Genomic DNA, 23300 nt, shown 5'->3' on the forward strand with positions numbered 1-23300 from the left:
AGAAAATGCTAATGTTGGGTCAATATATATTTCAAACGTTGAGTTCAAATACAAATTACATGTTCAAATTTACATGTTTATGAAACTCTCGAAAACGTCATTGAGTTGGGTCTTACCAAACTAATATACATGATTGTAAAGAAAATAGTATCTGCAAACCCAATACTTTTTTGTAATTCTCTGTATCGTTAATAATAGAGGGGCGAAAGATACAGCCAAATCATAAATTGAAAATCAATTGACAACGCCATGGACAAAAAATTAAAAAGACGAATAGAAAAATAATAGTACACAAGACACAATATAGAAAACTAAAGAATAAGCAACACGAACCCCACCAAAAACATAAACACTGTTCTCTTACAAGCACTTTAATTTGTCATCTGAACAGTTTATGAGTGTTATGTATGTGAAACGCGCGTTTAGCGTTTCTAATTGAATTTTGATTGAAAAACTAATGCTAATGTTAAAATTAAGCAACAGTTATTGAATTATTGGCCTTATGAAATGCACAATTAATATCAGTGCAACGAGAATGACAACTAATACATGTTTTAGTTTTGAAAAAAAAAAATACCAACGCTAACCCGAGTTTATTTGTGCATTTGGTATGTTCCGTTTATATAAATATAAGACTCATCCATTTTAAAAACTAAAGATAGATACTAGCTTGTCAAAGAAATGTTAGATAATTTCCCATGAGAACGTCATTTGAGATTTCCATTAGAATGTTCTCTAGCTTAACATCATTATTTGTGAAATATTACCGCAGCAGACTAATATATATAATTGTTTTCCAACGAAAATAGTATAACGACTGAAAAAAATCTACCGTTGATATCAGTGTGACGAAATTTAGTGAAATAATATTAGTTTCTGGATTATCAACATTTTAAATCTTAGACTAAATTTATAATCTGAATAAATCTTTTTATATTGAAATGCGTGTTGGTTTTTTTTCCAGCAGCATAGATAAAGATATTTTGCTCGTAAATTTGAACTAATTGAAAATTAAAAATAACTTGACTTACCTTTCCTAAAATTTTCATTAAAACCTGCATAAATAATCGGATTGATAGCACTGTTTGAGAAAGCCAATGTTCTGGCTAGGAAATAAAAAGTGTCGTACCATTCCCCCATCTGTAATCAAAAAATAAAATATAATAAATGTGTAAATCAAGTGATCTTTCTTATTACATAAACACAGTTTTAAGAATGAAAATAGCTTCTAAAATGAGCTAGATATGTACGAGTTTGTCAGTATAGGGAGGGGAGGGTACCCAGTATGTCACATAGCCCAACAACACTATTAGAGACCGGTTAGGCTAGGACATTCTCCACCTTGGTTATAGTACCAACGGTAGAGGTAGACATTGCCTTTATTATTATTAAATCATCAACAACACTTATGTCACTTGAGTTTGTCAGCATAGGCTGGCCAAACTAGAAGATTACCAACGTGAGTCATAGTAGTGGTCGACATTTAACATTGACCATCTTCGACATTACACCTTTAATAAAACCTCTTTTGCCAAAACAATTTCAACATACCATAGGATAAAGTTCAGTTTTTCTGCTTCCATCTTCTCTAGCCAAGTGTGACGATCCGATACCCTTCACTCCACCCTTGGCGGATTGAGATGAAAATTTCGGAGACTTAAGGTAATAATTTCTTTTGACAGCATTTGTAACTGGCTCTAATAAAATAAGCACCTTTAAGATGAGAACGTGTAAAAAGTTTAAATAAACAATCTTCCCGTTACCCCCGAAATATAGAACAATATCTGATTACAATTTTAAAATTCTTACTGAACTTATTAAATAAAGTTTATGGGTATGTTTTTCGCGCAAATGTTAGAATATAAACATATATTTTCGGTGCCTACTTTATTAAATGTGTTAAAAAAAACAAGACAATTTAAAACCTCTACTTTGAAGAGTGTTCAAGTGCTGCCACTACAAATTTAATCCTGGTATCTATTTTGAGTTCACCAACCGGTAGACGGTGCAGCATTGTAATCACAACTATTGGCTTACTCTAAGGGGTGGAGAGGAGAGGAGTGGGTCGACTTTTGGCTAGCCAAGATTTTCTAAGTTAGAAAATATCTTTTCTGTAAATGAAGCATTAGCAACAGACACTCATCTGCGGGATATACTTCCCTTCAATACCATCTGACACTTTCATTTAAATGACAACAGGATCTTTCAGATAGCTGTTATGTCGATCAACGCCAGAACTTGTATAGATGCTATGAACAATGCTGTTGAGGTCATCTCATTTTCCTAGATCATCAATTATGTCTTTTATTCAAATTTCAATTCAATTTCATTATGAATGTAAAATTCATCAACATCTTCTTTCAGGACCAATTGTCTCTATTGTGCTGTCAATGTAACCTTTAAAGCATCCATGTTTTACGAACATTTTGAAATACAAGCAGATAAATGCTCCATACGTAGTGATGTCTGTCTGTGTTGGGCATAGTCCTGTGGTCATGACAACAAATAATTTCCATCTATCTGTCATCTCCGTTGCTGTTTCTGTGATATCACGGAAATTAAGATATCTATGATTGTCTAGTACAAGTTTCGTAAATTTCCCCCTAAGTTGATCCAATTATACATAATCTTATATATTGGACATTCAACGACGAAACTTCAGGGGCAGTTGTTGATATTCACTGGAGTTACAATATATGATTTATCATACCAGTTTTCTCTTTTTGTTTCAGAGTGCAGAAATTTGTGTTTTTTTGCATTGCAGGAATATCATGAAGTCTTGACAAACAGGAAGTTAGGACTGGTAAATGTCATAGTAGAAATAAAAACCAATATTCAAATCCCTTGTGTATGTCAAGTTTATTTAATAAATCGATGTCTTGCTTCGAGATATATGTTAGGAACTGTGTTACGTCCTTTTCAAATTAATCTGGGATTTCATTTACTTGGTAGGTTTTGTTTTAAGTAAGGTTAGGGATATCTAAAAATGTTATAAAGGATTCCAGTGGTTTTCTTGCTTTTTCAAAAGAGTTGTAAAAGTTTGTTTCGTTGAAGACTTTCGCCTTACCAAAATCTTTTACCATTCCATATGATTTATTGTTATTTTCATTTTCATGAACTAGAAATAAGGCATTCCTTTAAAGCCGGAGTCAGTTTTTTGGAGAATGTACTGGCATAGCATATTTGACACTAAGTGGATGTTTTGCTAAATGTGTCATTTCCAAAGATGATGGAATGGATTATGTGTGCTGTATGGTGCCCACGTGTTGTTCATTTACCACTCTGTAAGTTCGTAATCCTGAATATGTTTGATTTTCCCCAAGTAAATATTCTTAAAACCCTAGAAACTAAAAGATTGACAGTTTCCATCTTCAATACTGAAGAATGATCTAAAGTATTCAAACCTTCCGAAAGATTCTTTAAAGTATGTTGTGAATGAAACACACATTTGTCAATGAATTGTATTGATCATATAAGGTAAATGTTTTACCAGTTTTTCTCACACCTTATCGTATTTTTATTCTTCCGATGGCTATCAATAGTCTCTGGTATCGAAGTAGACAAACAATAAGTTGATGAAGCATTGGCCGTTGCTAGAAAATGTTGGAATCTTCATATTGGAGAATTAAACTGTCAGTTATTGAGGAATTGTCATAACTAATACCAATTTTTTTATTATTTGTTATGTTTTGAGATAGTACCTATGTGTTTAAATGCGTAAATCATTTATAAGTGCAGGAGAGTTACCGTGATGCACAATTTTCACCGGTACACTTTATCTTGGTTCCACTCAATATATCTCAAGAGATTGATAGGCGGATCTACTATAATTGGTGTTCTGACTCCCTATTCTGTTATTTTTAGCTCACCTGGCCCGAAGGGCCAAGTGAGCTTTTCTCATCACTTGGCGTCCGTCGTCGTCCGTCGTCGTCGTCCGTCGTCGTCCGTCGTCGTCCTGCGTTAACTTTTACAAAAATCTTCTCCTCTGAAACTACTGGGCCAAATTTAACCAAACTTGGCCACAATCATCATTGGGGTATCTAGTTTAAAAATTGTGTCCGGTGACCCCGCCAACTAACCAAGATGGCCGCCATGGCTATAAATAGAACATAGGGGTAAAATGCAGTTTTTGGCTTATAACTCAAAAACCAAAGCATTTAGGGCAAATCTGACATGGGGTAATATTGTTAATCAGGTTAAGATCTATCTGCCCTGAAATTTTCAGATGAATCTGACATTCCATTGTTAGGTTGCTGCCCCTGAATTGGTAATTTTAAGGAAATTTTGTTGTGTTTGGTTATTATCTTGAATATTATTTCAGATAGAGATAAACTGTAAAAAGCAATAATGTTCAGCAAAGTAAGATCTACAAATAAGTCAACATGACCAAAATGATCAGTTGACCACTTTAGGAGTTATTGCCCTTTATAGTCAATTTTTAACCATTTTTCGTAAATCTTAGTAATCTTTTAGAAAAATCTTCTCCTCTGAAACTGCTAGGCCAAATTATTTGAAACTTGGCCACAATCATCATTGTGGTATCTAGTTTAAAAATTGTGTCCGGTGACCCCGCCAACTAACCAAGATGACCGCCATGGCTATAAATAGAATATAGGGGTAAAATGCAGTTTTTGGCTTATAACTCAAAAACCAAAGCATTTAGAGAAAATCTGACATGAAGTAAAATTGTTAATCAGGTCAAGATCTATCTGCCCTGAAATTTTCAGATGAATTGGACAACCTGTTTTTGGGTTGCGGCCCCTGAATTGGTAATTTTAAGGAAATTTTGCTGTTTTATATTGAATATTATTATAGATATAGGTAAACTGTAAACAGCAATAATGTTCAGCAAAGTAAGATCTACAAATAAGTCAACATGAACGAAATGGTCAATTGACCCCTGTAGGAGTTATTGACCTTTGTAGTCAATTTTCAATCTGCTTCCTTTGTTTAATATTCACATAGACCAAGGTGAGCGACACAGGCTCTTTAGAGCCTCTAGTTGTTAATGTATCGAACTAGAGAAATATTCAAGTCAGGCCAGCCGTCTTTAGTTAATTTTGACTTTGTGATATACCAAAGTACTCTTATCATCCTTTGGTGACAAACTCGAACGGGAAGTGCTATGGTCAATTTCGAATGCAATTTTTATCTTTTCCTTAGTCATTATTTCCAACATGGAGAATCTCGTTTTTCTTGTTTTCGCCAGCTGGAAGAAGTTAATTTGAAATACAGGATATCTCCTCCTACTTCTAACCTTTGGTGAAAAACTCGTACGGGTCTAGGGCATAATTGATATGAGCCATTTCAAATACAATGTTAACCTCTACCTTTATCATAATTGGTTCACTTTAGGATCAAAAATTTATAATGTAATGAATGTTAGATGTTCAAGGTCAATGAACCATAAAGAGGGGAAATGCCAATTGATCTACATGCTAAAACGTATACAACTTGATACTAAATATGATTGACCTACCACTAGTGGTTCCCTATACATTGACCATTTCAAAATTAAAACTTCAAAACTGAGCAAATGTATCCGGGTCAATAGACCATGACTCAGGACAGTATCAATTTATCTCCAAGGAAATGAGGTATCCTTTTACTTATACATCTGCATACCAAATAAGTTAACATCTCTTGTTTATACCAATTATCATTGGCCTACCAATATAGTGATCATAAGCTGACCTTATCAAAATTTCATACAAACATAAGTTGCTGCCGCAAGCAACACACGCTACAGTTTTGCTTTTTGGACTTCAGAGAGGCAAGACATAAACTAATTCGCTGCAGTAAAAACAAACGATGAGAACTTCGGACATTTTATTTTGGTATCAGAACTGTGGTCTGTTTGTCCTTTTCATATTTAGCCATTGCGTTGTCAGTTTATTTACGATTTATGAGTTTCACTGTCCCTCTGGTATCTTTCGTCCCTCTTTTACTACCTTTCAATAAGGTATCTTTTGCATATTTTTTAAGAGACGAAAAGACAAAGATTCGTCTTTGGAGCTAGTGTGACAGTACTCAGTTGTTTGTAGTAATTTAATAATATATTGTATTTACCATTTTTGGATCAGATCTGTACTCTGAGTAAAGTATAGATATTTGAAGAGGAAACCAACAAACAGAGAAAACGGTCAGTATAAGGATTAACATAATCACAACCTGTAAAGCAAAAAAAACATATAAATTCAAAAAAATTTAGCAAGGTCGATTTTCAGTAAGCTTAATTAAATTAAAAACATGAAGTTTTCAATGAAATGACAATTTAGAAATCAAAAGATATGGGATGATTACCAATGAAAAACTTTCCATCAGAGATCAAATAACGTAGATTCCATCAACTATATCCGTTCGACCTTCATCACGGTCTAATGCATGTACCAAACAATAAACAAAAACAAATATGATATGCAACAATAAGCTTACTTTAAACTTGAACTGTGTTGATGTTTCTGTTCAAAAAGTAATATTGATATGAAGTGTTAAAATAAGGATTTGGCCTGATAACCAATGAGGTGCCTCTCAACCAGATACCAAATGACATAAGTCGTCGTAAGATTTCAACGATCAGCAAAATTTATACTGCATAGCAAGCATAAAAGTTCCGAAGAGACACAATTAAAACAAGAAAAGTAATATAAAGCCCTCTCGTGTAGCCTTAAATAATTCCATATGACATATTTCTTTAAAAATACATTATCAATATACCTTGCGTTTCATTTTCATTTGTCCACTAACGTCGTGTGTTAGTCTCTCTCCTGGTATCTGATTGAGCCACAAAGTTCTAATGATGCCACAATAAGCACCTATCATAGCAACGATAGGGAATATAAATAAAATGAGGCAGATAATAGTATAATACGTCATTCTTGCTGGTCTGTGAAATGCTATTGTAGGCTCTGGTGTACCCTGTAGAGCACCTATTGACCAATCGTCATCGCACCATAACTCTACGTGATCTTTCCAATGTCTTTCATATAGCCGTCTAAACAGCACCATTGGTAAAGCTACTGTTATTGAAAACACCCAAATCACAATAAGTGAATATTTCGCACTTCGTTCAATGATATGTGCTTTCATGGCATACACTATACCAAAGAATCTGTCATAGGCCACCAAGGTTAAGGAAAGTATACTTGACACAACTGAGGTTACTGAAAAAAACAAAGAAAAATCAAAAATCATTTTACAATGGGATAAACTTGGTAAAATGAGGTCACTGAAAAACAAGATACATTTGTATACACATTTGACACAATAAAATGTAATTTGAATATTGCAATGTCGATGCAAGATAAAGAACCGTCAAAAAATAAGGAAACATCGTTAAGTTTGTCGGATATACATATTACATGTACATATATATATTATTTCTTTGATATCCGCTTTCATACACTCTGTGGTTAAACACGAAAGACTATTATAATCAATTGTTAAAGTCATATGAAAACTCAAATCAAAAAAAAATATGCATATGTTAAAATGGTTAATTTTCATTATAAAACTTGTGCAGATATACTTTTTTCTGAAGAAAATTCTTTAATTTGTCCACATTTAGAAGAAGTTTACTTTTTTAATTGCTTGCTTCCAGGAAGCAATTCGCCCGACATATTTTCGATATGCAAGTGACCTCAGCTTGACACTTCTCGTAAAAATCCTGTGATCGCAATACGCATGGATCTGTCATTTTAATAAACTATTATCTGATTTTACATATTATACACTTAATTAGTGTACATGCTTCTTTGTTGATTGTTTACTATAAGTTGAGTTAACGTTGGCTATAAACACGACAATTAAGTAGTGCCATATTGTCACACAATAACAAATAGAGATGAAAAAATTTTTCAATTACGATTATGTTTGTGTAAAAAATTAAAAAGTTGTGCACAGAAGACTTAGTTTATGATATATACATGCATTTGTTCAAGAATTAGATAAACATTATTATTCACAAGTCACTTCTTTTATATAATTTTAAGATGGTAATCGGTTCACAAAATTGTATCATAATTTGCATTATTTCTAGGTAGTTCAAATGTCGAAATATAATTTCAAGTTATGAATAGTTGAATTAAGTATATGGTTAGTAAGTACGTAGTTATCCTTAGTGGTATAATTGCTCCGGAAATATTTCATTCAAAAATATACATTAACTGATCAAATCAAATTATGCAAAACATAACTTCGACGGATTTCATTCCCGTTTTAATTACTGAAATAGAACACAATTTAAAGAATTCATTTCTGTCAGTGATTTTAATACTTTTTAAAACCTTAAAGGGGCATTAGCTGCATAAAAATATAAATAAAAGTAAGATTTTGTTGGTTCAAACATTAATGAAATTGAAATAGTGCTATAATAATTTGCTTTTAGCCGCCAATATGGTTTCAATTTTATCAAATTAATCTACGAAACATTGATGATGAATTATTCACTTGCAAGTTGATAATTCGACCTCATTGAATCCGTATTCATGTGTACAAAGCTCTGATTCCTTTGCGCATTTTTGGCTTCACAGTTTATTCGTCTTGGTTTATAGCTCGTAATATTTTGGTAAGCTTTGAATTTTCTTGCAAATTCTTTTATCTGTAACTTTGAATTCGAACTGTTTGCACTTTGCGTAACTGGAGAGCATGTACTTTCAAACGTATTATATAATGTATATGTACCAAATAAACTGTATATCAAGTTATAAAAACACAAATATTAGTTATTAAATATCTCTTGTAAGAAAGTTTGGCACCCCCGTATATTGATATTGAATGTTAACTGAAGACAGCTGAACAGAAGTGGTAAGCATGATTTCCCCTAACATCCTTCTAATTGATATATATTATATACAAAGTATATTCTTCATGGATTATTTTATTATAAACAAGAAAGCCAGTGGATTTCACAAACATATTCCTAAATTCGTGTTTTACACATTAAAGCTATCTTTAAATATGTAATATTGTATCATATTGGAAAGGGACATGTCCACCTTAAGTTAAAGAGAATTTAGAAAGATATGCATGGATATGTATAGTAACATGAGTAATGTCTTATTAAAACCAAAATTTGTTTTTAAACAAGAATGAACAATTTTTATTGTCAATTCAAAATACACATTTTGGTAAAAAATACAAGTTCCAATTTAACTACCGTAAAAAGTTATAGAATCATTTATAATCCAAAGTTACTTTTCGTGTGTACCAAGTTGTTATATTAAAGTGACAATCTGTCTTTACCCAAGTTGAACCTTTTGGTGTCCAAGGGAGGCTACGATACTATTTATTTGAAATTTGTTGTTTTAAAAGTTTGAATATATATTTTAAAATTTATTTAAATTGAAGTTTGTATAATTTCGGTTTCAAATATATTTTAACCACGAGCATCACTGATGACACATGTATTGTCGAAATGAATATCTTGGGTATAAATGATATTCATTGTTTGTAATTACGCATAGGACAAAGGATTTTATTCAGTGAAGATTAATCAAAAGTTTTTCATCTACAGTGTCAAATATCATATGTTTGTACTTGTTATCATCATAGAGTTTATAAGTATGTTTGTCAGTTAAACGGTTCTTGGTTCTTATTTTGATATTACTACTCCCAAGGTTTTCTTCATCTGTCGGATTTCAAAAACTAATCAAAAACGCACTTCTTGTAAAATAATAGGATTAATGCAGCATTTTAGTAGCATTTTAGTAAAATAATCTACAGGAAATGATGTATATTTCTTTCAAAGAATTATTATGTTTGCTATGAAAATTATTTTGATATCAAAGATAATTGGAATATTGTAGGTAAACTAATGTTAATTGATATATGAACGTTTTTGTCACGTCTTCTAATTTATAAATGTAGTTCGTCAGAGGCGCTGTTCTTTAACAAACACATAAATTTAAAAGCCAAGAATGATTCAGACTTATAAGGAGCCATATGAACTATAAGAACCTAAACCAATAGTAGTAAATTTCTATATCAGACTTTTGCAAGATATTATGTTTTCTCGTGATGTGTTTTTTTTCTTTTAATGTTGTTCTTAGGCTAATTTCTGCTCTTTCGTTTTGTTTTTTGTCTCTGACAGATTCCTCATTTCCATTTTCAATTTTAATATAAATAGTGAAAACAAAAACCAGTTTAATTTCGAAAAGTTCATATGTCATTGTTCTATGTAACTCCATTAAACTGCATTAAAATTTTCAGTTTGCATTTAACTGCTAAATACTGTTAGTTCAATTGTCTAAGCTACCACCAATGTGGACACAATAAAATCACCGACGTACTATTATTTTGGGATGATCCTAATATACAGTAAAATAACGAAAATACCGAACTTCAAGAAAGGTGAATTCAAAACAGAAAGTGCTTATCAGATGGCAAAATCAAAAATTTAACGCATCAGACGAATGGATGATAACTGCCATAGTTCTGATTTGGTACAGACATAGTCTATGTAGCAAATGGTGGATTAAACCTGTTGAATAGCTGGCTAAACTTTTGAAAGTCGCATAAAATTACATGTGTGCGCAAAACCAAACAGACATTTATATATGATGCTGATAAAAACAAGGTAGAAAATGAAAAAATTCAATGAAATTAAATTTTATATGTATCTATTAGATAAACTCATCATTGATACCAGGATTGAATTTTGTATTTACGCCAGCCGCTTGTTTCGTTTACAAAAGACTCATCAGTGACGCTTGAATCCAAAAAGTAAAAAAGGCCAAATAATGTACGAAGTTGAAGAGCATTGAGGACCAAAATTCCTAAACGTTTTGCCAAATACATCTTAAGTAATCTGTTCCTGAGGTAAAAAAGCTTTAGGCAAAGATTTGAAGTTAAACACATCTCCATTCATCTTTCCTGAATAAACATTCAAATAATGATATACACATATTGTAGAGTATATGGTACGATATGGGTAACAGTAAAAACTATAACACGAGAGAAACGGTTTGAAATCGAGATTTCAGACCAAATAGTTCACAAAAGTCATCATATTTTTTTAAATAATTAAAAGCTGTTTATTAAAGAAAAATGATAACAAAACCGTGTAAATGTATATAATAAAATGCCTGTACCAAGTCAGAAATATTACAGTTGTTGTCTATTTGTTTGATGTTTTTTATATATCATTTAGTTTTGCCGTTTCATAAGGGACTGTCCGTTTTGAATTTTCAGTATTTTTTGTGATTTTACTTTTTTTGTAATCTTGTGCATCGGGAAGTTACGTCTGTTGTCAAATTAAATTTTAATTGTGTTATCATATGTGTCAATCTGATCATTTGAGACAGTCTTTTATTTATTCTAGGATGCCTTGAACATGGACAAAAATCCATTACTTAACAGAGAACTGGTTTCCTCTTGAATAAAGATATAACAGATTTAAAAATGCATCCGAATCGCTGACCGAAAATTTCTTTACTTAATGCGACATTTAAACGATTACGACAGTAATGCATTGCATTAAAGTCAATTCAAGCATAATTAGATTCTATCTTTTAATGTTTATGCAGATTTGAAATATTTCCTAAGCAGTTATAAAACTATAAGTTTACTTAATTACCACTGTATTAAGTTCAGCTATTCACAACATGAAATTGTGGTTCGTCGTTTTGAACAACTGGGAATAAGCCATATCCTTAATAATTAGAAAAGAAAATTAAATTAAAGAACTGTTAATTAGGAAATTCCTGCTTGCATTTATAACTTGTCAAAGATGGGCAAAAAGTAAAATTACAACAAAACTGAACTCAATAGGAAAATTCAAAAAGAAAAGTTACAAATTAAATAGCAAACACAAAAGCTCAAATACATCAAACGAAGTAACAACATTTGTCATATTTCTGACTTGGTACATGCATTTTCTAATATATATTGGTTGATAAAGTCTGGTTGTATAGCTAGCTAAACCTCTCACTTGTATGACAGTCATGTAAAATTATATTATATAGACAATGATGTGTGAACAAAAACAGACATTATACAGCAGTCAACGTGGTGTTATTGTCTTAATCACTATAAAAACAAGCAGATATATAATCAAAATTTAACATGACACAAAACGGGATGCATAAGTACAGCGACACGTTACATGCAAGAAAGAAACACAGAGAGGCACGCAGACACAGCACATGAACAATAGACACACAATAGAGATAAGCAAGTCCGTGGAAATGCTGCATACGGATTGTTCTTAAAATATTTATTATTCGAACTTTGTTTTTTTTCAAAACATATTCTGTCACAATTCACGCAATAAGAAAGACATCGTAAAAAAAGTATAAATGAAAATACAACTTTAAGCAAGGATTACAAATATGTATATCGTTTTTTATTACGTTATGATGTTTTATACAAAAGATTTGTTTACTGTTAATGTTTAAACAAAGACTTATTGTTTCTATAGTGTCAACATTTTCTGAAATACATAGAAGCTGAGGGTTTTAAGTAAGCTTTTGATAACAAGTTTGTCAGTTCGATGGTACTGAAGCATTTGGTTTTAAAATAATGCTCTTAAGTTTCCGTCATCTGTCAGAAACTGTCGGATGTCAACGACTTAATCTTTATGAGCGCAATTCTTGTAAAATAATAGGATTAATACTGAGCTTTCAAAACAAGAAATATTTCATACAGTCTTAATTTTCAAAGAATATTATTTTATCCGATAAACCTCAAAGGTGGCTGTGTTATAGTAGCAATATGCTTATCTCTATTCCTGTTTTGAAGACACCATTATAGTGTATATACAAACATTCTGCGGATAGCATAACTTTGGGCTACCTCGTAAACAAATTTGGATATGCGAACCAGATCACACTATCAGAAAAAATTTAAATCACAAAAATACTGAACTTAGAGGAAAATCAATTCGGAAAGTCCATAATCACATGGCAAAATCAAATAACAAAACGCATCAAAAACGAATGGACAAGAATTGTTATATTCCTGACTTGGTACAGTCATTTTCAAATGTAGAAAACGATTTGTAGTTTCCAAATATCGGGAGAACCTGATGTTTATCTTGAAAAAAATAAGGTTGCAGACACAATTTATCAATCGTTTATTCGCTGCGAAAAGTAATAATATTGCCGTCTGATGATGCAGTACGTTAACGCTGTGGTGAGCATACCGTATATAACAAGAACACTCTTTGGAAGTCGTTTTCTCTAATCATTGAAGGAACCATTCCTAATGAGGTTAAGAAAAACAAACAAATTGACATTGACAAGCCCTTATTTTTAAGTATGTAATCAATTAGGACACTTTAAAACATAACGACAAAAAAGTTCCTTATGACGTTAAAACATTTTAAAGGCAGATGCTAGCCTCGGTTTGGAGTCTGTGATAAATAAGATGGTAATGGCCGTAAGCTGTCGATATTTTTTCTTGTTTTCAATTTATAAGCTTCGTTTGTTTCTGTTATATAATATTTCAAAAGAAGTAAACATTTGCTCCTTGTCAAGATTTTAATGGGTAAATTGTTTCGTTGTGTTGATTATTAAATTAATATAAAACATGCATTTAAAAGCATGACTCCTGATTAAAGTTGTGTGAGCCTTTTCTAGTTTCACTAAAATTTCTAGAAAAAATGTTTTGCCATAACATATAGACCTTGATGATTGAAATATCTTCTGTTACATTGATTTTTCATTTTACTTTTAACGGCAACATAAAGTAATTTATCGTATATAAAAATTTGATTAAGTATGAGGTAGCTGTAAAAGATCGACATATATCAATGTATACTTAGTAGTTCAAATTGGAATTCGGTCGGATCAATAATAATGTCAAAAACAGAAGTCCATTACAGGGCTAACATAGATAGGAACTGAATGGTCTTCTAAAAGAAATTGGAACTCTTATATTATTGAAATGCATTAAATAAAGGCAGCAGTAGTATACCGCTGTTCAAAACTCATAAATCCATGGACAAAAAACAAAATCTGGGTAACAAACTAGAACCGAGGGAAACGCATTAAATATAAGAACTACGACACAACACTGAAATGTAACACACACAGAAACGGACCAAGCATCAGACAAAATCCCATGAGAATAACAAATATAACATCAAAAGTTGTAATTTCGATATCTACTTCAACAAATTTTAATAACCGTATTTAGAATTGGACTTTTATCTGGTAAGATCCAAAATATTACTGAAAACTGCATTTAGTTATCAGACATTTTATGATACGATTTACTAAGGATTTTAATAGATTGGATAAATATGTTTATATGCATGTTTCAAATTATATTAGATTAAGTTGTGTGAAAAACCAATAAAAAGAAATACAATTATCTATCAATACAATAGTCCATTCTAAATCAGGTGAAAACATTTTAAAAAGCAGAAAATTTTCTCGAATATCCTTCGTAAATGATTTATCTGCCATAGATCATAAAAGAGGGGCGAAAAGTACCAGAGGGACATTCATACTCATCGATCGAAAATAAACTGACAGCGCCTTGGCTAAAGGGGAAAGCATTCGCTAATATCATGCCTATTGCACCTTATTTTAGAAACCAACACGGAATAAAAAAAAAACAAATAGAAGTACATTTTACTAAGTATAAATCAGCATTCTTATTCTAAAGGTTGATATTGGAATGCTGTTTGTACTAGGACGATTCAGGGTACATAACTCTGATTGTACTGTAATAAAGATATCATCATTCGGCCTTCAACCGATAGTTAAGTATAAACAGCAGTCAGCTATAATATAAGAACCCGAAATGACAAAATGTATAACAATTAAAACGAGAAAACTGACGGCATAAATATGTACAAAATAATGAACGAAAAACAAATATGTAACAAAGCAACAACAAAAAACCACTGATCGACAGGCTACTCCCTGATTTTGGACAAACACATACAAAATTGAAGTCCATGGAAGTAAGGTACTTTTGATATATATGAAATAATTTGAAAGGGTATATAAGAGTTCTGAGTTGTGTTAATACTGTGTCTAAGAGCTGTTAAACAGAAGAAATTATAGCGGTACAAGTTTTTAAAAAAGTTTTAAGGTGGGTTTTTTTTACAAGTCTGCAGTTTTCATGATCATAGCGAAAAAAACATGTAATTTTGATTATTGAATGCTTCTTTCGGTAATCTCAAAGGGTTGTAAAAGCGTTGATCTTGCGCACATGTACTTCGTTCAACGCTTTTACATCCTAATGAATTTGCAAAAAGAAGCATTCAATTTTTAATAGTAACTTGTATACTCAAATCTTAAATGTCGTTGCATATGTAGCTACAGTGTAAACAAAAGCATTATGCATGTATCTATAATAGGTTGAAAGTTAATATACAATTCACAGGTTTAATAAATGTTCTTTTTATGAAAAAACAGAAGACAGATGGGTTCTATATTCCAGCGCTTTCATCTTTGTGTATAGACTCTAGATGTGTCCATCAATCATTTATCCCAAAAGCCATTAGTGTTTCGTATACACCAATGTACAAAGGCAATGACTGTCGTAAACGAGGAAGAATATATATAACGACACATTCAAACCGGTTCTTTGATTGATCAAATGTATATTTCATTTATTACGGAAAGTACATTAGAACATAAAACGTTATACAGAATTATTTCTGTTGAAACTTTCTTGATCTATTTGACTGTTATGTTTTTTTGCAAATCATATTTTGATCCATTACATATTCTAGACAAACACAGCAATTAGATAATGTAGTAGTACACATCAACCGTATTGATAAAATGATTTCTTTTTCAAGAATCCTTTTATAGCACATGATATTTAACTTCATATGTCTTTAAGACATATATTTTAAAATTGAGAAATATAGCTATTTTAAATTGTGTCAAGACAAAAGTCTCTTACATCATCGCCAATACCTACTTTTTTTTAAACTGTAATTATTGTAAATGCATGTTTATGAAAAAGTGAAAAGGTGGTATTTCTAATTTTCAATTTTATTTTACAATTGAAAAAAATGTAGCTATCTTAAATTGCGTCAAGACGAAACTCTCACATCATCGCGATTTTTTTTTTTTTTTTTTTTTTTTTTTATATATATATTCATTTAAATGCATGTTAATTAAAGAGTAAAAAGGTTTTATTTCTAATTTTCAATTTAATTTTACTTAAGTAGACACATTTATTTATAAATTATACTTTATCAGGACATGCGACCTGGTTATTTGTCCAATCCCTTTGAAGTAATTACGTAATGTAAGATGCAATTGAACCGTATACATAATAATTAAGTAAACGTCTCTTCAATTCTCATTAGTCTAAATACACCTTAGAAATTGGAACGAGACTACGCTCTTCTAATTAATATTTTATTTATTACAGTTGAAGAAAGGGCATCTTTAATCATTATATCTTTTGAGTGTTTTCAACAGTAAACTGTTATTTAATTAAGATAATAGAGAATTGTAAGGAGAACGAGTTGGCTAAGTGTATTTCTATTGAAAATATGATTTTAATATGTTTATTGGAAGTAAATACTAGTAGAGTTTTCATACATTTGTTTTATCTGTGTAAACATGCAACTGATCGTTAGGAATATGACAGTTGTAATCCATTCGTTTGATGTGTTTGAGATTTTGCCATTTGAGTAAGGACTTCAATTTCCTTATGAATTTTCCTCGGAGTTCAGTATTTTTGTGATTTTACTTTTTATACATGATTGTATATATTATATGTGTTATCTTAGTACAACGTTCTGAAATGTGAAAAGTTGTCACACCAAATTTTCCTGTTTATACATTGACATTTGTAAAACCACCCACCATCTTGTTACAAAATCAGAGTGTTGTGACATAATGTCGCAAAACAGCCGTTTAAGAATCAATTATATAGGCAAAATATAAAACTACATTTATGCAAGATAGTACAAAAGACTAACAGGTCAGATCTAGCCACTCTTGATCATGAACATGTGCATTCAAATAAGCTCATACTGCATATTTGACATGTTTGCAGAAAAAAATAGAGACTTGCGCAGCGCAAACACCAACGAAACCGGGCAATATCCTATGATCAGGAATGGAAAGTATATCCTGCTCTATGGCACTTAGAAACATATAGGTGCGTGTCGTTAGCACTTTAATTTGTATCATACATTTATGTTTACTGATTGGATACCTATATACAATATTGGGTCAATGTCAGAAAAATATATACTTTTTTGTAGAAGGATGAGAAACTGGGGAAAGGTTCTACCGAGCCTAAGGCTACCCCAGTTTTGTGCCGATTACAAAAAAGTTTATATTTTTATGACATTGACTTAATATTGTTTTAAACTTGAATTAATAAATTAAGACATGTAGCTAATTAAATTGGAACAAAAATTTCAAACTTATTTTCATCCCTGAATGAACCCCTAACTTTGGAAAAAGTGTTCCATGATGAAATTGACATTGCACAAAATATAGCTTTAAATAAGTTTGTTACTATATTTAGTAAATAAACAAATGACAATGCTAGTTGCAGTATAAAACAAACTATACAGTATGTATATCTATTTTAGTTTCCAATAAAATTTCACTATGCTACATTTTTAGAAATCAGAACATTAGGTTTGTCCATGGGGTAGACTGCGTTTGACACTGTGCATGATTAAACTAGGAATAAGTGGGCTTCTGAAAGATAAAAATGAGTTTACTAGCATTTAATAAAATAGTTTCCACTGAAAAATAAAAGTATATGAAAGCAATCAAATGGAGTAGTTATTGCTAAACTGTTTATACGTAAATTTCGTAATTTGATTTTAAAAGAATGTAAGCTTCAAACTGATATAAAAACCACTTAACGGAAGATTGTATAATACGAATTCGAACACGCAAACCTGTTAAAAAGTTTTCAATACTAAGATTAAATTAAATTTTCTTATACGTCTGCGTCGAATTTGACAAAGACTAATTTGTTTTAATTCTCTGCATAGTGTTGCACAGTAAATAACTAGTTTAAAATGATTGGATGCATTCAAATAGAGAAAACTATTTAACCATTAAAAGAGAAATAATTAATTTAAATTAGACAAACCGGAAGTGACAGAAATTGATGCCAATGATACAAAACAGAGATCCAAATAAATGTAAAACGAACAAATAGGAAAGGCACTTTGAAGAGAAGCAACACAAGTTTTTTATATTTTTCACTAATAAAGTGGTAAAAGTGATAGAAAGCTTGATTTTTAAGAACTTTAATTATCATTGAAAGTAATAAACTACAATGTATATCCTGAAAGTACAAGAGAACCAAGCGGAATTTGACCTTTTATTTTTATGAAAATTTAAACCAAAAACGCACTTTAGAAGGTATGATTCTGAAAATACATGAAATGATAACATAAAAATAACCAAAAATACTAATGTTTAAAAATCGACCAGAAGATTGCTACAAAAGGTACAATCACAAACCGATGTCAGAGATTTACAGAAAAGTAAAGAAAATATTTGAAATATGCCAATCTATAACTGTAACACATTGAGCAAATGAACAGACAAGTTCATTATAAACTATGATTGCAACTTAAAGTTCATACATTGAATTGTTAAAAACAGGGGAAAAAATGAACATGAAATACTTGTCACTGATCATTATGCAAGCAATAGTCAACAAATCTATCATCAGAATGACTGAATTTCAAATCTTTAAAAAACGTAATTATACTTTATAGGTTTAAAGAAAAAATCTCATCGTTTCTGCTTTTATCAAATAGTTGATAACCAGAGTTGTGGTGGAACAACGGCCGGTCAAGAGAAACAGTACTAACATTACAACATAATTGTGTATTTTCAAGATAAAGCATGACAACGCAAAAACATAAGGACTCAGAACTTGAAATAACTAGAGGCTCTAAAGAGCCTGTGTCGCTCACCTTGGTCTATGTGAATATTATACAAAGGAAGCAGATGGATTCATGACAAATTGTGTTTTGGTGATGGTGATATGTTTGTACAACTTACTTTACTGAACATTCTTGCTGCTTACAATTATCATCATCTATAATGAACTTGGCCCAGTAGTTTCTGTGGAAAATTTTACCGGTAGTAAAAATTTACAAATTTTATGAAAATTGTTTAAAATTGACTATAAAGAACAAAAACTCCTTAGGGGGTCAATTGACCATTTTAGTCATGTTGACTTATTTGTAAATCTTACTTTGCTGAACATGATTGCTGTTTACAGTTTATCTCTATCTATGATAATATTCAAGATAATAACCAAAAACAGCAAAACTTCCTTAAAATTACCAATTCAGGGGCAGCAACCCAACAACGGGTTCTCTGATTCATCTGAAAACTTCAGGGCAGATACATCTTGACCTGAATAACAATTTTACCACATGACAAATTTGCTCTAAATGCTTTGGTTTTTGAGTTAAAAGCCAAAAACTGTGTTTTACCCCTATGTTCTATTTTTAGCCATGGTGGCCATCTTGGTTGGTTTGGCGGATCACGCCACACATTTATTAAACTAGATACCACAAAGATGATTGTGGCCAAGTTTGGTTTAATTTGGCCCAGTAGTTTCAGAGGAGAAGATTTTTGTAAAAGTTAAGGACGACAGACGACGACGACGGACGCCAGATGACGGACGACGGACGCCAAGTGGTGAGAAAAGCTCACTTAGCCCTTTGGGCCAGGTGAGCTAAAAAAGGAGATATGTTTCGTCGGAAATACATTAAAGAAATACATTTCGTAGCCGTCGTAAGTGAATACAATACACATGTTACGAAACGTATGAATCCAGTAGCATACCATACCACCCTTAGATATCAAAGTCACACATACAAACAGTCTCATGTCACTGGGTCACATTTGAAAACAATGAAATTCACCTATCAAGTTTGAAACATTTTCAAAGAAGCTTTAAGTTACATTACACTTGAGGTAGCAGATCGTTTTTTTTTACCTCGTTGGTAATTTATTATTACAGTATCTAAAGTGCAACGTTAACTTTGATGTCAACAGGTCTCAAAAAGTGAACATATATTAGTTCTAATACCGATGCACAGGATTGTCAATCTATTACGTCCATGGCACTAAAAAAACAAATAAATTACAATTACGTGATAGCTGAGAATTCCTGATCTCTTTTTTATTACCAAACATTATCAATTCTTTGAGGAAAGACTTTTTAAATTGATTTATTTTCTTAGTACGTCTTTTTGAAGATGTTGTAATTTACATATCATCTAATAATCTCGCACTGATTGTTAATTCTCTACGTACCAAGTCAACTATTAATTGAGAACATCAAATGATTTTAATGATATCTTGAAAATTTATAAAATTAGAGACTCTTGTGCAAATCAATATGATTTCCAAATAATCGTAAGAAAAGGATTGCTCATCTGCAGCTGTCAATGATGAGATGTTTGAAAAAAGGGTTATCAATAATAATTATATAGAATTATTTTCATAACAGCGTGGACAAGACCATTTCTTGACGTTCTCAGATTATCAATTGAGTAGGTCAGATTAGGTGAACGTTCATCTGTAAATCCCAGTTGTCCTATCGTACGTGTTATAGATATTTAAACTGTGGGGTGGCCAAATGTCTATATCTAATACTACGAATAACTAGCAGAGGACTAAACCTTGAGTGCTGATTTAAATGTTGAATACTAGTTCAAATCTCCTTTTTTCTTCTCGTGCACCAACAAGTACTTTACTCTTTTAATCACACTGGAAAGCCTCTAACAGACGGAGTGAGCGTTAAATCACTGTTATCGATATCCGATGACAAACAAGTTAAAGGTATATGATTCAGTATAATTACCAACATAAGTATTGCGGTTGTCCACGCTGTTATGAAAATGATTCAATATATATGTATCAACTTTTGTTTGTTCACCCATACATTTTTTCATTAAGTTTCTTAGAAAAAGGAATTGAGAGTCATGTGCATTTACAAGTACAATAAAAATTGAGAATGGAAATGGGGAGTGTGTCAAAGAGACAACAACCCCACCAGAGAGCAGAAAACAGCCGTAGGCCACCAATTATGTGTCTTCAACGCAGACAGAAAATCCTACACCCGGAGGCGGTCTTTCAAATTGGCTAACCCTAATAAAAAGTGTGTATTAGTTTGAACAGAAGTGAAAATGGACGTCACACATAACTAAAGTGTCTTTCAAAGCTGACAAAATTCAGGAATCAAATCGAAATGTGTTCTTATATCCACAAATTATCTCCGATGTACATTTTAAAAGACAATCAACTTAAGTACATCTTTTATTTATCATTTTTGCGTGCTCTCATACTAATATGTCGCGTTAAATTGTTAAATCTTTTAGAAATACTTTAAACCCACTTGTTTAATCTCATCAAATAAATAACCTTAAATTCCCATGAAGTACAACGTACAGATACAAGGAACGTAAATGAGATTTTCTTGTAGTCCGTTTTTATTTAATTTGTTGACATGAACTGCTGTCTTCATTTTGTGTCGTTTTGCTTTTGTCTCTCTTCATTTAATTCAGCAAATTTTTATTGATTTCTTTAAGTTATCACAGATTTTCATTTAGAACTCGCTGGGTTTTTTTACAATGCTGATGTATTGTAAAAAGTTCACACGCGTACAAATTTTGAACGAAACGTTGAAAGTATTTTAAGTTTGAATAAAAAAAGAAGATGTGATATGATTGCCAATTAGACAACTCTCCACAAGAGTCCAAAATGACACAGAAGTTAAGGACTAAAGGTCACCGTACGGCCTTCAACCATGAGCAAAGCACATACCGCATAGTCAGCTATTAAAGGTCCAAAAATGACAATGTCAAACAATTCAAACGAGAAAATGAACGGCCTAATTTATGTACAAAAACTGATTGAAAAAACAAAAGGTAACACAAAAACAAAGTTTAACGACAACCACTGAATAACAGGCTCCTGACTTGCGACAGACACAAACATAGAGAATGTGTCCCTAACCTGTGACAGTGGTGAACCAGTACAACATAAGAACGAACTATAAAAATCAGTTGAAAAAGACTTAACTCATCGGATGGATAAAAATAGAAATACTACATAAACAAGTGGACGTGGCCGGGTTCTAGTACATCCCAACAACATTTTCATTCTCACTCTTGTCGCTGATAATGTAATTTCTATTTTGTTGAATGCAGCTGTGTGATCCTTGTTGGTCAATTAGCTCATTAAGGTTCCACGTGAATATATACCTCTCTAGCTTTTAATGTTAGATTTGAAAGTTATGTTAGAAGTTAAATCTATAAGAAAACAAAACACTCCTCGTAGACGCACAACATTTATAAAGACATAATTTATGTCATTTTCATTTGATAGAGTTTCTGATTAACACGTGGTATGCTTTCAAATGAGACTACTCTCCACCAGAGTCCAAATGACGTAGAAGCTTAGCAACTATTATAGCAAACAATACTGCCTTCAACAATAGATATAACCACGTCCGCAAGCTTTAACAGGTTCCGAAATAACAAATGCATTACTAAAACAATTCAAACAAGAAAACTATGATCTGACTTATATATGAAGCAAAAATAAATATAGTATACAGCAACAAACCACAACTATTGTACAAAGAGGCTCTTGCATTGTGACAGGAGCATACATGATTTGCAGACTAGGGAAAATTTAACGGTTGACATATATATTGCAAAGACATTGAAAACTTGATTTGCGTGTACCTGATACAGTTTGTTAACCCTAAAAAGTACTATTGTGTATTTTCGTTGCTGTGTCGTTGACATTTCTTTAAATTTACAATATCGAAAATAATCATTATATAGTCCCATACTGGCTTCTTTCTGCAGATTGGGTTCTACTGGAAAAAGGGCGGGAGAGTTTGAATTTTATGAGTAAAGAAAAGACGATACCTTGATAGGCCACACTTTTGACTTTCAAAAGATCACTTACAGACCATTAAATGGTTGTTTGCAGATATTTCCAACGACATAAAGGATGAAACGTTCAATTTCCTGCGGATTTAAAGTGTAAGTTATTCTGTGACGTCACAGACTTTAATAAGAATTTAAATACAACTTTAATAAGGTGGGTTTAGAAAAGGAGGTTTTGAAGCTAATTTTGTCTATTGTATGGAGATAATTTTTTTTTTATATAAATTTCATACAAAATTATTTTAAAGATTTCCATTCAATAAAACTTAAGCACTTGTCACCGTTAAATGAATAATTTCTCATTATTTGCATGCTGCAAATTTTAGCAAAACTACTTTGACATACATGTATCTCATTTTCTGTTTCGTGACCTCAAGGTGCATGCAAAAAACAAAAAAATAAAAATAAAAAAATAATATTA

The 23300-nt window shown here is 31.6% G+C and overlaps 1 protein-coding gene across 2 annotated transcripts in view; it reads right to left on the reverse strand.

Annotated features, from left to right (window-relative positions):
- LOC134725121 (QRFP-like peptide receptor) overlaps positions 1-23300 on the reverse strand; it is a 63560-nt gene that overhangs the window by 10081 nt on the left and 30179 nt on the right. For both annotated transcript variants that reach the window (XM_063588674.1, XM_063588675.1), the window contains exons 2-4: positions 6718-7163; positions 6070-6171; positions 1032-1140 (exon numbers count right to left, since the gene is read on the reverse strand). In XM_063588674.1, the coding sequence (XP_063444744.1) occupies positions 1032-1140; positions 6070-6171; positions 6718-7163 (657 nt within the window). The remainder of the gene's footprint in view (positions 1-1031; positions 1141-6069; positions 6172-6717; positions 7164-23300) is intronic.

This window comes from Mytilus trossulus, chromosome 7, assembly GCF_036588685.1.
Source record: "Mytilus trossulus isolate FHL-02 chromosome 7, PNRI_Mtr1.1.1.hap1, whole genome shotgun sequence".
NCBI lineage: Eukaryota > Metazoa > Mollusca > Bivalvia > Mytilida > Mytilidae > Mytilus > Mytilus trossulus.